General features: G+C 44.6%; 1 protein-coding gene across 25 annotated transcripts in view; it reads left to right on the top strand.

Moving 5' to 3' along the window:
- The window catches only part of NRXN3 (neurexin 3), a 1,038,145-nt gene that overhangs the window by 267,891 nt on the left and 750,432 nt on the right, over positions 1 to 19,822 (top strand). For all 25 annotated transcript variants that reach the window (XR_008974789.1, XR_008974788.1, XM_057428531.1 and 22 more), the window contains one exon: positions 3,354 to 3,515. Coding sequence is in view for 23 of the 25 variants with exons in the window: in XM_057428531.1 (XP_057284514.1) it covers positions 3,354 to 3,515 (162 nt within the window). In the remaining 2 variants the exon portion in view is untranslated. The remainder of the gene's footprint in view (positions 1 to 3,353; positions 3,516 to 19,822) is intronic.

Raw genomic sequence — 19,822 nt, 5'->3', positions numbered from 1 at the left:
AAATAGGATCATTCATTGCTATATTTTACCAGGGCTTTCAGAGCACTTTTAGGGCAATGTGGCCTGGTGGGAGGAGGAGGAGTGTAAGAGACTGAACATCAGGCTTCCCATGTCGGTCTTCAGGTCTGCTGCTGCCATTATCTCATTTTTAGGATGCTCTTCCCCCGTCCCATACTCCAATTCCCTTGTTTGTAAAAGTGGATTTACTTACACAACATATCACTGAGAGTAATACTTCCTTGATGAAGAATTCTGGAGTTTGTGCTCATTATACCCAAGTACAGAATATTGCTATTTCATTCCCATACATGAATAGACTTGGGACATTATGTTCAGTGTCATGAAGTTTTCACAAACTCTCTGAAATTTTCAAGCAGATAGTTTTTTTTTTTTTTACATGAGGCAGCATGGAACTTGCTTGTGTAATTTAGGATAGCTTTACCAACTTCAGTCACACTGGAACAAGGACTTGGAGCCTCCACAGGCTGCATCCCTATTAACACTGAAGCTAGTCACAATGTAAAATCTACTATAAAGATCTTGAGTTTCCTAGCTGCTAAAAAGCAAACAAGAAACAATGCGTATGTTTGAACAGTGGGCATCCCCATGCCTTGGGAAGGGTTAAGAAAACATCTGCAAAGTTCTGCTAAACCCCACTAAATGAACTGACTGATAAATTCTCCTAGCTTCTCCATAATATAGATGCAGTGTAACAGGAGAGATACTAAATCTTGTCAGTCTTCTTCTTCAACCTTGGCACAAAGCAACGCAATTCTTCCTACACAATTTGTTGACACATTTCTCTCTACAGTATGAGAAGTTCAGTTCCTCTCAGTTCCTCTCAGATGACAGAACAGAGTTACATGCAAGCACCCAAGCACAGGCATTTTTGTGTACTTCTGAAAGTCACAAACTCCCCTGCTGTAGAAATCTGCAGACTGGGAAACCTGGAAGGAAGGCTCAGAGTCTTGGACTCGTCTTCGTCTGTGTCCTCCAGCCAAAGGAAATATTTGCCTACTTGTGATACTCTGCAACACTTGAGGGTAGTGAGGCTTGGAAGAGGAGCAGGAATATAGGTGGGTGGTGATGGATGGAAGGAGGGAGCTGTGGTTGGGTTTCTGCTGAAGGGGTGAACTATATACTCTGTGTGTGCATTTCTGAGGGTAAGGCTCTTGTTTGAGGGAAGCACCTTGATGGGCATTTGCAGAGTAAGTATTGTACTGTTTTAACTTTGCTTCAGTCCTGGATAATGTGTATGAGGGTTGAAGTTAATGACTAATACCAGGGTGGGAAGACTAGGCAGCACCCTTCTTTACAGTCTAGATGGCATGGTTCCCCATGAAGTCCTGGTCATGTTGTCCTCTTTCTCACTTTGTGTGTCTCAGGTGCCCCATGCCTTTTTTTGAAAGACTAACACTAGACCATTCATGCAATGTGTCATTTTTACTAACCAACTAATGTACTAACACCCTAACGACTCATCTTTGCTTTTAGTTATTTTAATTAACAATCGTTCTGTTCACAATTTTTTAATTTCCTTTCTTCCCCCTTTTCCGCAAAGCACTCAGGCATTGGACACGCTATGGTAAACAAACTACATTGTCTGGTAGATATCATTCTTATTGTCTCTTTTTTTGGGTTTGCCGTGTGTTACCTGCCTTTTCCTCTCCCTACCCCCTCTTTTTCCCCCTCCTTTATACTTACTTCTTCCTTTAATTTTATTTTGATTTAATTGAAATCACTTTTTTTTCCCTCCCTTCTTTGTTTTTTCCTTTCCTTTCTTTTTTTAATGGAAAAAATGAGCAACAAAAGCAACTTGAACAACTCTTCTGGAAATGGGGTTTGGACATTGCTTTTATTGGTTTCTTCACCTCCCCCTTTAGTTCTTCTTTTCAATTCTCATCATAAATTATTGGGGTTTTTGTCCCTGGCTTTTGGGTTCAGCTTTCTCTCACTTTGGTTTTCATTTTGCTTTTTTCTTCACTTTTGGATTTTATTTTTTACTCTGAAGGTTTCTAGATCAGAACCATTGCAGGGCCTCTAGTCCGTGGTGGTAAAGGCTCTCTTTTTCTGTCATCCCTTTGTTGTGGCAACGGCTATTACAGGCAAGCTGGCCAGAGTTGTCCTCTTTCTCCTGATTTTCCCCCACTTCCTTCCCTCCTCTTTGTCTCCTTTTCCTCCTCCTCCCTCTTGCACTCTCTCTCACTTTCTCTCTCTCTCTCTGACCTCTACCTGCCGTGGCCGACAGGAGCTCAGCCAGTTGTTTGTTTCAGTACACACTCTGCATGGCATGTCCACGTCTGGTGACTCGCCTGTCTCCTCCTGGCCTCGATCTATTTTCCTCCATCTTCCCTTGAAGCCACTAACAACATTCAAGCAAAGCATATCAGATTCACTTGCTCCTCTGCCTCCCTTCCACCCCTCTTCACCCTCCATGTGTTTGGGGTTAGAGGTTTTGGGGACATTTCTGGTTTGCTTTGATTTTTTTTTTTTTTTAATTATGGGGTTTGTTTGGTATTTTTATTTTTGATTGCATGTGAGTGTTAAATAGTTTTCTCTCTTTCTCCTTATCCCTCTTTCTCTTATCTCTTTTCCTTGCCATCTTTCTGGGCTTCCAGATATATTGGCATGACATGTCAAAGTGCAGTGTGTGCACGCTTTGTGTTTGTTTTCTTTCTCTCTCATCTCTGCTTCTGTCACACTTTGTTGGTGTGTGGTTGGTTTATTTAATTTTATTTTTATTTATTTCGTATTTGTATTTTGGTTATGAGTTTTTAATGCTTTTTTTTTTTAATTTCCCTTTTTTTTATTGGGGGTGGTGGGTGTGTGTCTCTCTAGGTACATGGCATGCACATCCATAATGTATTGAAAGTGAGATCCCTCTCACCCTTCCCTGAATGCATGATCGTCAGTGTGCTGTGAGCAAAAGAAACATTAAAAATAAAAAATACCAACCTCGTCTTCATTAGTGTTTGTTTTTTTTTTTTACTAACAACCATAACTAACTGTAATAAAATAAATAATAATTAATCATAAAATCAGCTAATATGAGAAATCTCTTTCAAGGACAGCTCCATTTTCTGGCCTGAATAGATGGAAAACATCTTGACGGGTAGACTGCCAGGTCAGCCTGACCATGCTAGTACACCAGAGGACAAGCAGCTGCTGGAGCTTTTCCATTGTGGGTGAATCAGACCAGAAAATGGAGCTTGGCTTAACTGAAAAAATACATGCCAAATCTCAACAAAATCCTTAATAAAACTGACATAAAATTATAGGGGAGGTAACTGCTTCTGTTCAGAATTGTAAGGTCATTGCTGGGATTTTCTTTGTCCGTTGTGTCCCTCAAACAGGTGACAATCTCTGTGGATGGCATCCTTACCACCACGGGCTACACACAGGAGGACTACACCATGCTTGGTTCGGATGACTTCTTTTACGTTGGAGGGAGCCCCAGTACTGCTGATTTACCTGGCTCTCCAGTAAGCAACAACTTCATGGGCTGCCTCAAAGAGGTAAATACTTGAAATAGATTCTTGTTTCTGTGCTTTTGGTTTCTCAAAGTCATTCCTCTTTCCTGCTTTTCATTACACACTCAAGGTCTTTCCCTGGTGCTGAACTTTACGCTGATACTGCAACAGCTCTGTAAGGATTAACTTGTCATTCAGCTGGACAGAAGGCATCAGCTGCAGAACTCATTAATTTATGGTCAGAATCAGACTTCTAGTGCTTGGATAACAGGAAAAATACTCATGGTAGTGGGAGAGGTGTCTTGTCTTCTGTAAGGTGTTAACCATTTAGAAGAAAGTACTAGAATTTTCTAGGAATTGAAGCAATAAACATTAAAAAGAAGATAAATGGCCTTTGATTAATAAGCAGCATTTTTGGATTTAAAAAAAAAATCATAATCAGAAGCTTGTTTAGGATATTTTTTTTAGGGCCTGGATTTCACCTAGTTATAGTTAAAATGTCAATTTTCCAGGAAGATAGAGAGTTAGAATAAAGCGGAAAAATAAAGTTGAATGTAGCATAAAACATGTATATAAATTATGTGAGGAGAATGCAGCATGAGGGTATAATGGAGTTGTGGCAATGAAGTAACGTGGACTTGTGGTGTACTGTGTTAGTAAATCGCAGCAGCAGTTTCTGCATTTGTCACGAACAGTTAGCTGGCTTCCAAGCCCATATTGTCTCATGCTGACTGGCTGCCCTTGTCCTTAGTTAATCCACAACTTCAAGAAAATCCATGCATGAGTAATAGAGTTTGAACTGCCTGGCTAGTAGCAAGAACCAGAAGAGTGTTTGGGGCGAGGATGAGGAGCCTCAGCCTAAATATGAAACCTGGTGCAGTTGTTCAGCTATTATCCCCTGCAGTCAGCTTTTGTCATCTTTCCTGTTTCTTCTAACAGAATTGTGATAATCACTGTGATTAGTGGTGATACAGACATTGACATCTCCAAAATGTGCTATAGAAAGCTTACTGAAAAGCACGGTTAAATTTTCTCCCAGTCAGCCTCTTAGATAGCCTGGAGTAAGAGTTTCTTGCAAGAGTTTTCTCCCTAATGGTGGTAATTCTATTTTTCACAGGGTGTGGCTTGGTGGGTCCAAGTCCTTTGCAGCCTTGAGGGTTGTCATAATATCCTCTTTGTATGAACATTTAATATTGGAGGGAAGGTGGAGCTGAGTTTTCAGACAGAAGTCATGGAAACAGCAATGCTGAGCTAGATGTCATCTCTGGCTGCAGCTGCCTGACTAGTTACCATCTTACTGATGCTTGACTCACGGTGTCGGAGGTTGTATGTTACGTGCCAGTCTTTTGATGTGAGCAGTGGCTGTCAGAGTCTGGAGCTGCTCTCCTGCTTGACCTCTGGATTAGTTAAGGGGATGCACATATGCTGGAAAACAAAATGTGAGCATCTTATATAGGAAATGAAACTACTCTGCTGAATACAAACTGTCATACAGAGATCGAATCCTTCTGTTTTCATTTGTAGAGCCTTGGGCCTGATTTTTGTAGGCACTGAGCATCACAGTTTGATTGAAATAAAGAGGAGATACAGCTTCTTAGTGTCTCTTTAAATCAGGATCTTAATTTTATTTATGGGTGCTTTGAACATAACACTTAGCTGAGGCCATTTTTATGTGTGCTTTAAGTCAAGCCAATGGAGCAGAGAAAGCGGTGACAAGAAAATCTTCAGCAGCTTTGTTATTTATATAATCATTTGTATTCTATTAGCTAGCACAATGTGCTAAGAGACGCTTACATAGCAGTCCCCTGCTTATAATGCTCTGAGAGAAGAAAAAAGCAAGCAACCGCTTAAGAAAGAGAGAAGACGAAGAAAACAGATAATCAGAATGTACCTTGTAATCTTCACTTGACTAGGCAGTGACAGAAGACGTTTTTTAGCAGTTGTCTCGATTTAATACAGGCTCGTGCTGACTGGATTTGAGCTATAGTCTACTTAATAACAACCTACTCTTAGTAGCGGTCTGGTAATGCTTTCACCTGCTGTGAAAATATGCCTAAAATGTACCTTACCTGGCCTCTGAGGTCGAATCTACTGTACGCTACTCACTAAACAACAATGTAGCACAGGGCTGTCAGGGGTGCACCTGGAAGTGGGATGAATGGAAAAATGTAATATTTCAAATGGGAAGCAATGTTACTAATTAGCGCTTGGTGTTTTCATTCCTCCATACCCCTTAGGCCGTTGGATGAATTACAACACGTGTCACTAGGAAGTGTAAGGAAACTGACTGTGCTTTTCCTCATTCTGGTTTTGGCAAGAAGAGGTGACAGGGAACTGCAATTAATGGAGAAAGAACAGCACTTAGAGGACTGTCAGAATCCTGACAAAGTCCAGAAGTGCTCCCGTAACACCGACACCCTCACAGAGTAGGGTCTGAGCAGAATAAATAGCCTGTGTAGGCTGAGAAAGGTTCTTGTTGCATGTGTCATGAGTTATTCCCAGATATCAAAGCAGGCAGTGCTTTCATTAAGCGGAGCTTTGGATAAGTTGAGCTGAAAGTAGTTAGCCTTTTGAAATTCCTCACAGGGTTAGTTTCCTCTTCTTTCCTTTGTAAGGGATGAAAACTCTGATGGCAAAGGTACCAGGATCAGCCTGAGATCCACCTGGAATTAGGGGGTGGCTTTTTTGAGTGTTTTCTTTCTGTTTACTTAGAATCATAGATTCATAGACTCATAGAATAGTTAGGGTTGGAAAGGACCTTAAGATCATCTAGTTCCAACCCCCCTGCCATGGGCAGGGACACTCACACTAAACCGTATCACCCAAGGCTTCATCCAACCTGGTCTTGAACACTGCCAGGGATGGAGCATTTACAACTTCCTTGGGCAACCCATTCCAGTGCCATACCACCCTCACAGTAAAGAATTTCTTCCTTGTATCCAATCTAAACTTCCCCTGTTTAAGTTTTAACCTGTTACCCCTTGTCCTGTCACTACAGTCCCTGATGAAGAGTCCAGCCCCAGCCTCCCTATAGGCCCCCTTCAGATACTGGAAGGCTGCTATGAGGTCTCCATGCAGCCTTCTCTTCTCCAGACTGAGCAGCTCCAACTTTCTCAGCCTGTCTTCATATGGGAGGTGCTCCAGTCCCCTGATCATCCTCCTGGCCCTCCTCTGGACTTGTTCCAACAGTTCCATGTCCTTTTTATGTTGAGGACACCAGAACTGCACACAATACTCCAAGTGAGGTCTCAACAAGAGCAGAGTAGAGGGGCAGGATCACCTCCTTCGACCTGCTGGTCACGCTCCTTTTGATGCAGCCCAGGATACGGTTGGCTTTCTGGGCTGCAAGCACACACTGAAGCCAGCTCTTGTTCATTTTCTCATTGACCAACACCCCCAAGTCCTTCTCTGCAGGGCTGCTCTGAATCTCTTCTCTGCAGGGCTGCTCTGAATCTCTTCTCTGCAGGGCTGCTCTGAATCTCTTCTCTGCCCAACCTGTAGCTGTGCCTCGGATTGCTCCGACCCAGGTGTAGGACCTTGCACTTGTCATGGTTAAACTTCATAAGGTTGGCATCAGCCCACCTCACAAGCTTGTCAAGGTCCCTCTGGATGGCATTCCTTCCCTCCAGCCTGTCATCCAAGCCACACAGCTTGGTGTCATCGGCAAACTTGCTGAGGGCGCACTCAATCCCACTGTCCATGTCAGTGACAAAGATGTTGAACAAGACCGATCCCAACACCGATCCCTGAGGGACACCACTCGTTACCAGTTTCCAGTTGGACATTGAGCCATTGACCACAACTCTTTGCATGCGGCCATCCAGCCAGTTCTTTATCCACCACGTGGTCCATCCATCAAATTGATGTCTCTCCAATTTAGAGACAAGGATGTCGTGTGGGACAGTGTCGAACGCTTTGCACAAGTCCAGGTAGATGATATCAGCTGCTCTACCCCTGTCCATCAGTTCTGTAGCTCCATCATAGAAGGCCACCAAATTGGTCAGGCAGGATTTCCCCTTGGTGAAGCCATGCTGGCTGTCACCAAGCACCTTGTTGCTTTTCATGTGCCTTAACATGCCTTCCAGGAGAATCTGCTCCAAGATTTTGCCAGGCACAGAGGTGAGACTGACTGGTCTGTAATTCCCCGGGTCATCCATTTTCCCCTTATTGAAAATGGGGGTTATATTTCCCTTTTTCCAGTCGTTGGGAACTTCACCTGACTGCCATGATTTTTCAAATATGATGGCCAGCGGCTTCACAACTTCATTCACCAGCTCCTTCAGGATCCGCAGATGGATCTCATCAGGACCCATGGACTTGTGCATGTTCAGATTTTTAAGATGGTCTCAAACCAGTTCCTTTCCTACAGTGGGCCCAAGGTCTTCATTCTCACAGTCCCTGTGTCTGCCTTCCAAGACTTGGGTGGTTTGGTCGGAGCCTTTGCCAGTGAAGATCAAGGCAAAGAAGTCATTCAGAACCTCAGCCTTCTCCAAACCCAGGGTAGCCAGTTACCCGAGAGCTTCCAGAGGGGGCCTGTGTTGTCCCTAGTCTGTTTTTTATTTGCTATGTACCTGTAGGATCCCTTCCTGTTATCTTTCACATTCCTAGCCAAATTTAATTCTAACTGGGCCTTAGCTTTCCTAACCTGGTCCCTAACATCCCGGACAGCATCTCTGTACTCTTCCCAGGCTGCCTGTCCTTGCTTCCACCTTTTATTTTCCTCAGCAGCTCCTTATCCATCCAAGGAGGTCTCCTGGCCCTCCTGCTGCACTTCCTTCTAGTTGGGATGCAACACTCCTGAGCTTGTAGCAGGTGATCCTTGAATATCAACCAAGAGTCTTGGGCCCCCTGCCCTCTAGGGCTATATCGCATGGAACCTTACTAAGAAGGTTCCTGAAGAGGCCAAAGTTGCTCTCTTGAAGTCCAGGGCAGTGAGCTTGCTGCACGCTCTTCTCACTGTCCTGAGGATCTCAAACTCGACCATCTCGTGATCACTGCATCCAAGGCTGCCCTGGAGCGTCCCATTTCCAACCAGTCCTTCCCTGTTGGTGAGCACCAGGTCAAGCATGGCACCTCTCCTTGTCGGCTCCTCTATTACTTGCAGAAGGAAGTTGTCTTCCACACAATCAAGGAACCTCCTAGATTGCTTGTGCCAGGCCATACCATCGTTCCAACAGATGTCAGGGTGGCTGAAGTCACCCATGAGAACAAGAGCCTGTGAGCGTGAGGCTTTTCCTATCTGTCTATGGAGTGCTTCATCCGTAGGTTCTCCTTGATCAGGCGGTCTGTAACAGAACCCCACAGTAATGTCTCCCATAGCTGTTTTCCCTTTAACCCTGTGTCGTGGTTTAAACCCAGTCAGGCAATTTGTTCACTCACACCCCTCCCCCCTTCTTTCCCTCCCCCTACTCCCGGAGGGACAGAGAGGAGAATCAAAAAGAATGCAACTCCCACGGGTTGAGATAAGAACAGTTTAGTAACTAAGGTATAACACAGATCACTACTGCTACCACCAATGATAATAATGATAAAGGAAATAACAAGGGTAGAGAATACAACACCTCAGCACCAGCTGACCGATCACTCGCCCCCCAAGCCCGACCAAGCACCGACCAATACCTCCTCCAACCCTGCAGTCTCCCAGCCCTTCCAGGTAACTCCCAGTTACATCCTCGGCATGACGTGCTGTGGTATGGAATACCTCTTTGGTCAGTTTGGGTCAGGTGTCCTGTCTCTGCTTCCTCCTGGCTTCCCCTCCTCCCTGGCAGAGCATGAGGCTCACAAAGTCCTTGGCCAAACCAAAACATCGCTATCAGTTCTGTTCCCAGGCCGAAAGTCAAAACACTGCACTGCACCAGCTACCAAGAAGGAGAAAAACGACTGCTACTGCTGAACCCAGGACATTATCCACCCCTTATTCCATACCATTCACGTCATGCTCAGATCCCACATTTTCAATATACTCTTATCTTAGTGCATGGACCAGTCCCTATAAAGCTGCTGAGTCCATCTGGTCCATGACGTCAGGCTCCATCTCTTGTAACAGTCTTCCAGAGCAGGAGAGACTGTGTGCAGTGTTCACACTCGTGAATAACCTGGGCAATAGTGTCCATTGCTAAGTCCACCCCTCGATCATGAGTCCATCTCTATGTTGCATCTCTGCTCTGATGGCCTGAAGTGCCATGGGCCCACCAGGCTCAAAATAATTCACTGTCCCCTTAAGCAGTTTCTGCAGCTTGTTGCCGGGGACTCCATACAGCTGCCTTCCATCTCCGATGCTTCCAAAGCACTGGAGGGGCCCAGTGGACTAGATACTTGCCCATATTGTCACACACACCCTGCCACTCATGACTGTCCAGCCTTGGAGAAAACCTTTTGGTCCCCCTATATTGTTGTCTAACCCCAGACAAGACCCAAACCTGACTCTGCTTAACTTTTGAGATCAGACAAAATGGTTGTGGGTAGAACACAGCCTGTGTGTGTGCCAACATGCTGATCCCCATCACAATCAGCAGGCAGGTCCCAAGGATACCCAAAGGCCATTCAAAACCTTCAGAACTCTCAAACGATGCTGCTGTACTTATCACTGGGGCTGGTGTAGCTGCTGTGCTTGCCGGCTCTCCCACCGCCAGCTTCTCTTTTCCTGAGTCCAGCTCTTCCTCCTCTGCCTTGCTGGGAAATGCTGCCTGGTCTCCTGCATCCTCCTGGGGCTCGGCGGGCGGCTGCCGGGGAATGCTCTCAGCCGTCGCGGGGCTGGGCTCGGCCGCGAGGCTCGGCTCCTCCGCGGGGTTCGGCTCCTCCGCCCCCTTCTCCCTCTGCTCGGCAGCCGCCTCCTTCCTCTCCTCGACCGCCCCGACCTCCTCCACCGGCAGCCGTCCCCTCGCGGCCTCCGGCCCCGCTCCCGCCGCCGCTTGGTGCCCGGGGCCGCTCTCCCGGGCCGGTTCGGCTGCCGCCGGCTCCCGGGGCCGCTCCCCCTCGGCTCCCCGCAGCCTCACGAAGATGGAGAGTAGGGTGAGGGCCAGGACGGTGAAGAGCAGCCGGACGGCCAGGTACAAGTCCACGGCCACGTCCGTCCCGCCCTGCTGCTGGAGCCCACCCGTATTACAAGCCATTGCCATAAAGCACAGTGAGACAAGAACCTTAGCCCAGGCCCCACACTTGATAAACACTAACACAGCAAATACCGGCTCTACGCAAGTTACAACATTCTGAAGCTGTGAGATCAACGAGAACAACGAGAAATCAGCATTGTGACGAGTGACTATTAATCCGGTCAGATCTGTTGTTATCTCAACCCTTCCTGCCCCACGTTGGGCGCCAAAAAGAACTGTCGTGGTTTAAACCCAGTCAGGCAATTTGTTCACTCACACCCCCCCCCCCCCCCCCCCCCTTCTTTCCCTCCCCCTACTCCCGGAGGGACGGAGAGGAGAATCGAAAAGAATGCAACTCCCACGGGTTGAGATAAGAACAGTTTAGTAACTAAGGTATAACACAAATCACTACTGCTACCACCAATGATAATAATGATAAAGGAAGTAACAAGGGAAGAGAATACAACACCTCAGCACCAGCTGACCGATAACTCGCCCCCCAAGCCCGACCAAGCACCGACCGATACCTCCTCCAACCCTGCAGTCTCCCAGCCCTTCCGGGTAACTCCCAGTTACATCCTCGGCATGACGTGCTGTGGTATGGAATACCTCTTTGGTCAGTTTGGGTCAGGTGTCCTGTCTCTGCTTCCTCCTGGCTTCCCCTCCTCCCTGGCAGAGCATGAGGCTCACAAAGTCCTTGGCCAAACCAAAACATCGCTATCAGTTCTGTTCCCAGGCCGAAAGTCAAAACACTGCACTGCACCAGCTACCAAGGAGGAGAAAAATGACTGCTACTGCTGAACCCAGGACACCCTGACCCACAAACTCTCTGTTGACTGCTCACCTGTCCCCAGACAGATTTCCATACTCTCCAGCCTATCCCTAACATAAAGGGCAACTTCCCCTCCCTGCCTACCAGGCCTGTCTTTTCTAAAAAGCCTATAACCTTCCGTTCCAACATTCCAGTCATAGGAGCCATCCCCCCATGTTTCTGCGATGCCTACTATATCACAACCCGTAGTACTGGAGGAGCTTGAGCTCTTAAGTATTTTAAGTTAAGAAAGTTAAACAGAGGGGTAGTATACTGTAATAGCAAATATTGTTCCTTTAAGTTTATGCTTTTTAGGAATGTTCTTTTTTCCTACCAAAGTCATAGCTGAGTAATCACCTGTTCCCAGAAGCATAGCACATCACAAGTGGATTGTGCTGCTGTTTGTCATGAGGAAGAACATCCTGCCAAGCCCTGTACTGATCTCTTGAAAGTGTTAAAGCAGAAGAGTCTATTCCTGCTCCTCTGCATTTGTTGAAGACTTCCCTGAGAGATGTCTCAGTTTCCTAGGCTTTTCTAGGCAACGGGATTGCTGCAGGCTTTGGGGTGAAACTTTCAGCCTTCCCCTGTAATCTCGCTTACTTCATCTGGACTGTGTCAGCCTCACAGTACAGCAACAAAACTGCTCACATGGGAGTGAAGAGGGTTCCTTGAGTGAAGTATTGCTTTCCACTTCCTCTGAGATGACATGCAGGTGCTGAAGTGCCATGAGGTGGAATGCCTAATGACCCTCTCTGCCCCTTTGCAGCTGGGACAGACTTCTCCACTCAGCTGGGGTTGGTAGGAGGAGGGGCAACTCTGGCAGGGTAGACTTTTCATGTGGTCAAAGTCTAAGCCTTGACTAGGAGGAGCTGGAGTGTGTGAGAGTGTGCTTCTGGAAAGGAACCAAGGGTCTTGGGGCTCTTCTGCTGCAGTATCTAAGTAAGCTGTGATGAAAGTAACCATGTTTTCTTTGGATTGTCTGAGCTAATGTTTCCTCCTTTAACCACAGAACAGATTCTCCTGCCTCTTCTTTTCCTTGCGGCTACTAGTTCTGATTGAAGAGATTTCACTATAAACACAAGTGCTGAATGTGTAGTTCAGGTTGTTGTGTTGGGGGTATTATAATTATTATTATTTTTCTTCATTTTCATCAGAATTAAAGGTGCCCCAGTGTCTGGTAGCACTATTTGTTTTACATTTTTCTGTAGCCATTCTGGCCGTATTGCAGTATACCTGACTGTAATGAGGCAGCAAGACTGCAAAATAAAAATAACTTCTTTCATGAAAATTTTAAAAGGCAGAATATGCAAATAGGGCACACACAGACATCAGACATGGACATTGCATTGTATTTGCATAAAATCTAAGGCTTTATGAACCTTCAGTCTTAAATTGTTTCAGAGGAGCTCTGAGTGGGGAAGCTGGTGCATTTCCTATTGTGGAGGAAACCAGATACAGAGGTGGGATAGGAGGTACAGAAGCACATCTGAGGCAAGTGAGCAGAAATATTTTCTTAATGGCTGTCAGGGAAGGAGTGACACTGCTTTAAGAGTCAGTGAACAGATGAAAAGGAGGAAGCACTGCCCTCAGGTGGAAAGGGAAAAGGATCCATTAATAGTATTTAAGGACACCCATAGGGCCAGAAGGAGGTAGGACAAGAAAGATAATGACAAACAGCTATGTATTGCATGTACTGGAGAGTCTCAGGGAGGAGGTTCCAGTGATCGGGGTGGATATAGAGAGTGGCTGGGTGGTAAATTTAGCTTTGTAGGCAAAGAGGAAAAACTGCATTTTGATCTCCAGTCGCTAGGGAAGGGAGGTAATCAGAATATTTCCTAAGCATTTTTAGGGAGCCAGCCATTCAGATTCGATTTACTTGGAGCAGTACTTAGATGGTACAGATGGAAGAGCTTTACAAGAGCTGAAGGTGGTCCCTGGATAATGGTATGTGCATGAGAGAATTTATGAAAACGTCACATTTTTCTATCAATGCTATATTAAAATCTCAATTCTGGAAAATGTTGATTAGTACTAACAGCTTGATGGAAGCAGTGAGGTTTGCATATGGGTGGAATATGGCAGAAATTATTGCAGGGGTCAGGCACCATCTGGCCATGATGGGAGAAAGCTGTGAAAGCTTAGATCATTTCTGCCTGCAATTTAACTGCTAGGAGCCAGATTTATAAATGGTTCATGAGTATGCCCAGTTGCTGTATGTACATCTTGGATGCTCTCTGCAAGCCAGGTCTTTTTCAGGCCTATTTGCATGTGTAGAGATGATGTGATTTCTGTTTGGGGATTATTTTTTTTCTCGTTGAAGTATCACACTGGGGAAGAGGCTGAAGATGCCTAAAGGGCTGAAGCCTGAAGGGCTAAAACACAGACACAGAGAAAAACAGTCCAAATGTGAAGAGGGAAGATGGAGGAAGTTGCAGATGCAAGACTCCCTCCATAACCTGGTAGCCTAAAAGCTTTTAGGTGCCCAAGATCCCCTCCCACAGCAGTGATTTAACAGACCCAGCAATACATAAGAGGACAGTCATGAATCAATGGTGTGGGGGGAATTTCACTGATGAGATGTGGAGGAAGTTACCACATGAATGGCACTAATTGTCCACATGTGTTTGGACCACTCTGTTTCCTATCTGTATTACTTAGTGAATTTAGTATTTGTAAAAGAAAGGGAGGGGCTAGTAGTATTGCATAGAAGCAGGCAAAGCATGGCCAAAGGCTGAATATGATTCCTCTCCTCAAAATATGTCTTGTTCTTAATCTTGGTCTCCCTTTACTGTGCCAGAGCATCATCCCAAATTGACCTGCTGATTATAAAATCAGCAAATGGTTTAGGTTAGAATGGACCTTAAAAATCATCTAGTTCCAGGTCCCCCTGGACAGGGACCTTCCACTAGACCAGGCTGCTCAAAGCCCTGTCCAGCTTGGCCTTGGACATTTCTAGGGATGGGGCATCCACAGCTTCTCTGGGCATCCTGTGCCAGTGTGTCACCATGATCTTGATTCTTAAACTTCCGTATCCAGAAACGTGTAGTTTTTGGTTTTTCCTCACTCTTAGATTTACAATTGCATTACTGCTGCTGTGGTGGATCAACTTCCTGCTGCAGCTCTAGGCTGTGTGAGTGACAGGGTTATGGATGCCTGTGCTTTTTCTCTGTGCTATCTGCAGAGCATCCAGCACAAGGCCTTCATCGTGTTTTTGAGTGCCCTTGTTGTAGAAACGTAACAACACAGTGGGTTAAGAGACACAACGAGGGAGATGTTGGCCAATGTTTCAAGCAGCTCCTACTAAAATTCCTGAGAGAAATAAATAAATCCAAACCATATTTCTGGAAAGGTTTAATTTGTAGGTAGGAATGGAGGCACTTGGAAACTGAGAGCAATATGATACAAGGCAAGATGCTGAGAGAATCCTGAATAGACCAGTAATGGGGAGGGGAAGATGATAGTATTTTCCCATCAAGTAAAGCTTATAAGCTTTGTTCCTGGGCTTGTTTGCATTTCGTATTTCTGTAATTAGCTCAGAGTCAGAAGGGATATATGGTTGGGCATTAAAACTTTAGGCTGCCTGCTGGCTGAGAACATATATTGGATGCTTAGGCATGAATTCTGCAAGGTACACAGAGTACCTTGTGCTTTCTGGTATGAGTGTGGGACATGACATGAAGCCAAAGAGAGCAAAAGGCTCTTTAAACTGAGCATCTGAAAGCTGGAGCACACTACCCATCTATCTCTGGGCTTTTTGACAGTGCTGAAAAAGAAACAATGCTTTGAGAAGGATTGTTTTTAAACAAACTTGTTTATCTTACCAGAGGAACTTCTGTTGCCCTGCCAGACCTCTGTGGTGCTGCCAGAAGGAGTGGCATTGTGCCTCCTTTGTTTTGCTTGCCTGTATGTTTGCATGTGCACACTATTCTATAGTCATAAAAGATTGGGTCACACCAGCCTATTTTCTCAGAAATAACTAGTAGAGTGAAATTTACCCTACATGCAAGCGTGGGAGAAAATGTATAATACCTCTTACATCAAACCAGGCATAAGTAAAGTAACTGTTTTATGATTCATGGTCCCAGTACTAACATTTAGTGGAGTGATGAATGTCAGCCTCTCTGGGGAAGGCACTTGATTCAGTTGATTTTGCTAGTGGCTTTTTTTTAGGGAATCATTTAGCAACGATGGGAGAAAAGAGGAATGTTTGTGTGAAGCATAGGCAAGGCAGCCATTCCAGCACAAAGTCTATGGCCATACTGTGGGGAAGAAAAGAAGAGAGGGGGTTTAGATTTCCGTACAAGTGTCTGAGTCATGGGAGATGAAAGCTTTTGGTATGCAGGTGGAAACATGCAGAGAGAAAGGCATCCTGTGGTACAGTAACACAATGATAACATTTTACAATTAAAACATCTGAAGGAGTTTAGGCATAGAGGAACAAATCACCTAGCTTGCTCCTTTTTAGTACTCTTTTGAGTGTATTTCTCTTAACTTTCCCACTTCCTAAATACTGAGAAAGTACAATATCCTAGGCTGAGCTCCCAGGAGAAGCACAGATCAGAATGTCCTGGTGAGTTTGACATGGGAAATGAATGTTTTTGGTTTTGAAGTGTATTTTCTTGGTGTCTGATTTTTTTTTTTTATTTTTTTTTTTTTTTCCCCTAAATTAAGATTATTTTTAATGACAAGAATATCACACAGAAAATTCAATGGTACAGAGTTTGGTGCACTGTGACCCCATACTCAGTAAATACATTTACTAAAAGTCTAATTCATAATGATGAATAATCTGAGGTAATAGGACACTTTGTATCAACAGTTCAGTCGGTGGCCTTTGCAAAGCAGCCTCAGAGAGTTTGGCTTCTTCATCAGCTAAAATATGTACCAAGAGGAGTAAATGTCTTTATCTTCTTTCAAATGCTAGAACTAAGGCACAGAGGTGATATTACTTGGTCAACATCATACAGCCTGCCATTAGTAGAGGAGTAAATAAGAGGGACATCTTACCTAAACGGCTCTTTCTGTTGCTGTTACTCCTGGCAGGGATAGCCCATTTCTTCAGTATAGTTTTAAGAGTCACAACTGATTGATGTTCTTAGTGGAGAATACTAGATGTTTCTGGAATTACTGCAGCCTTGTTTTCCTGGGGAATTTTCTTCTTTACCAGTAGTATTTACTAATTTTTTCTTGCTTTATCCTTGACTTCTTTATACATTCCTGTCAAGCTTACAAGGGTATGAGTGTGAAAAAACAACTTTGGAAGATTGCACAAGGCGTATATATATAGGTTATGTCAAAAGTGCATCTTAAATTGCCAGCTGCACTGCTGTGGATGGGTATTAAATGCCCCCACTACGTTCTTTTAGGAGTCAGGCCTGGTGAGGAAATGAAGGAAAAATCCAGAACAGACTCTACTTCCAAGCAGTCTAAGGAGCTGAGGTTGAGGCAGGGGACTGTTCAAATGAAGATCAGTCATAGAGTCATAGAATAGAATCACAGAATAGTCAGGGTTGGAAAGGACCTTAAGATCATCTAGTTCCAACCCTCCTGCCATGGGCAGAGACACCTCACACTAAACCATGTCATCCAAGACTCCATCCAACCTGGTCTTGAACACTGCCAGGGATGGAGCATTTACAACTTCCTTGGGCAACCCATTCCAGTGCCATACCACCCTCACAGTAAAGAATTTCTTCCTTGTATCCAGTCTAAACTTCCCCTGTTTAAGTTTTAACCCGTTACCCCTTGTCCTGTCACTACAGTCCCTAATGAAGAGTCCATCCCCAGCCTCCCTGTAGGCCCCCTTCAGATACTGGAAGGCTGCTATGAGGTCTCCACGCAGCCTTCTCTTCTCCAGGCTGAACAGCCCCAACTTTCTTAGCCTGTCTTCATACGGGAGGTGCTCCAGTCCCCTGATCATCCTCGTGGGCCTCCTCTGGACTTGTTCCAACAGTTCCATGTCCTTTTTATGTTGAGGACACCAGAACTGCATACAATATTCCAGGTGAGGTCTCACAAGAGCAGAGTAGAGGGGCAGGATCACCTCCTTCGACCTGCTGGTCACACTCCTTTTGATGCAGCCCAGGATACGGTTGGCTTTCTGGGCTGCAAGCGCACACTGAAGCTGGCTCATGTTCATTTTCTCGTCAACCAACACCCCCAAGTCCTTCTCTGCAGGACTGCTCTGAATCTCTTCTCTGCCCAACCTGTAGCTGTGCCTGGGATTGCTCCAACCCAGGTGTAGGACCTTGCACTTGTCATGGTTAAACTTCATAAGGTTGGCATCAGCCCACCTCACAAGTGTGTCAAGGTCCCTCTGGATGGCATTCCTTCCCTCCAGAGTTCCATTAATCTTTCCCTTCTTCTCTGAGCTCCAAGAGCCTTCAGTGATCTTAATGGGAATAGTAAAAGATAATAAATGCTTTTTCTTGTGGAAGGTGTGACGATTCAGTTGGTGTTGACAAATTCTGAGAGAGCATCCATTCAAAAGAACCATCAATGTATAAATTACGATAGCAGTTGTGGCCCTAAAACTTTCACATTTACCACTGCTGCCTATTTTACCCACTTCAGGGCAGCAGTGGTGAATACAGTGAAGAGTATCATACTCCAAAAGCACCAGCCAGATGTCACAGTTCAGGAAAGCTGAATCTTCTTCAGCTGCTTCTATCAGTAGACACACTCAGATATCTCCTGAGGCTTGAGTCTACTCCGATACCAAACAAGACCAAATTTTGAAATATTCAGGTATCTTTGACTGAAAATGTCATTACTGTGCAGAAGACTTTCAAACCACCTTCTACAGTATGTATGACTTCTGCTGGAATGCTTGGATCTTTCCTGATCCTAACTGAAACTGGAAAGCAGTCACAGTCACCCCACATCAAGAAGACACTTGCATCCACTTACAGATAAGATGTGAGAATGTACTCATGTCCTGTATTGCTCATAAAAAGAGACATAATGGAAAACTCTGGGTTGAGAGTTTTGATGGTGAATAGTGTGCCAGCTCACGTTCAGTTTCTCATTGACCAACACCCGCAAGTCCTTCTCTGTAGGGGTGCTCTGAATCTCTTCTCTGCCCAACCTGTAGCTGTGCCTGGGATTGCTCTGACCCAGGTGTAGGACCTTGCACTTGGCACCAACAGTTGTTGTTGCAGGTCAACAGTTTTATTTTTCTCTGCTTTGTGCTGTTTCTCAGTCCAAGATACTAGGAACTGCATCATGAGTGTTGTGTATCTTAGGAGATTTCTTCCACATCTGACCAGAATAGGAAATGATCTTCCAGTTATGGATGTAGTTAAAACTTAAACTTCTGCTGAATTTGGGGAGACCCTTTAATGAAGGATATGTCACTGCACATTCCAGGGGTTAATATTTCACTCTCTCATGTTCTCACATTTTTAGTAAGAATTGATGACCTGGCCCATAGGAACTAGGATCAGCAGTCTTGTAGGGTGTATTAGCGTGCTGCCAGTGCTGCAGCTCTGCTTTAGCCAGGGAGTTATTCAAAGTCTCTGTTCCTTACATAGCTTAGCCCTTGCCTATCCTGCTGAAGTAAGGTTTCTGCTAGTGTTATTGCTTTGCCCCATGCATGACAGGGAAAAGAACTTTGTCAGGTTGGCTAATTTGCATTTATAGCAAGATTTTTTTGCTGGCATAATGGTATTGGATAGGGTTTGTTGAAAAATAACATAAGCTAGTCTCAGTTATAGACCGATCTCTTTCACCAAATGTTTCTGACCACATAGGCAGTGGAAGAGTAATTTACTCCTGACATGTTTGTAGAAAGTTTATTCATGATCTGCCTGTATATCCATGGAAAGCATTCCTGTTAAACTTGTAAACAATTTGAAATTGCCTCATAAAATTAGTCTTCAGTGATGGAATTTGAATATGAAAATGAAGTACTAGAATTACTTTAATTAGAAAAACATGGGAGATCCAAAGACAGGAGTTGAAGTTTCAACTGACTTTGCAATGGAAGATGGAGGAGATGTTATTTTATCATCTGTGTACTGAAACAATCACTAGGCTCCTAAAATTATTTCTTTAATGAAATTCATATAGCAAAGGCTCTAGAATCCTCCAGCACAATGAATCTGGAAGTACAAACAGTTTGGATTATTTTCTTTCATAGCTCTGCCCACAGATTAAACAAATACAGGTTCTAATTAAGATGAAATTTATTACAATATAGTATCTTGTTCTTGGGAACTTTTATCAGTGGGCAGACAGCAACTTGCAGGTGTTCTAGGTCAGTGCCAGCACATACGTTTTGTTGGGGGATTAATTTAATGGATAATTCGCATATCAAAAGTTCAGTGGCATTGAAATCCTAAAGTTACTGTGCTCTTGGAAAGTTTACAAAAGTAATTAATGGCTAAAGTCTGATTAATAAAGTATGTATGCAGATTGAGCATACATTTTAAAGCAAGCATAGATGAGCA

The sequence above is a fragment of the Pezoporus wallicus genome, unplaced genomic scaffold, assembly GCF_028554395.1.
Source record: "Pezoporus wallicus isolate ANWC-B61680 ecotype Strahan unplaced genomic scaffold, APGP_CSIRO_Pwel_v1 contig_3486, whole genome shotgun sequence".
In the NCBI taxonomy this organism is placed as follows: Eukaryota; Metazoa; Chordata; class Aves; order Psittaciformes; family Psittacidae; genus Pezoporus; species Pezoporus wallicus.
This window is presented reverse-complemented; position numbering and strand designations above follow the sequence as displayed.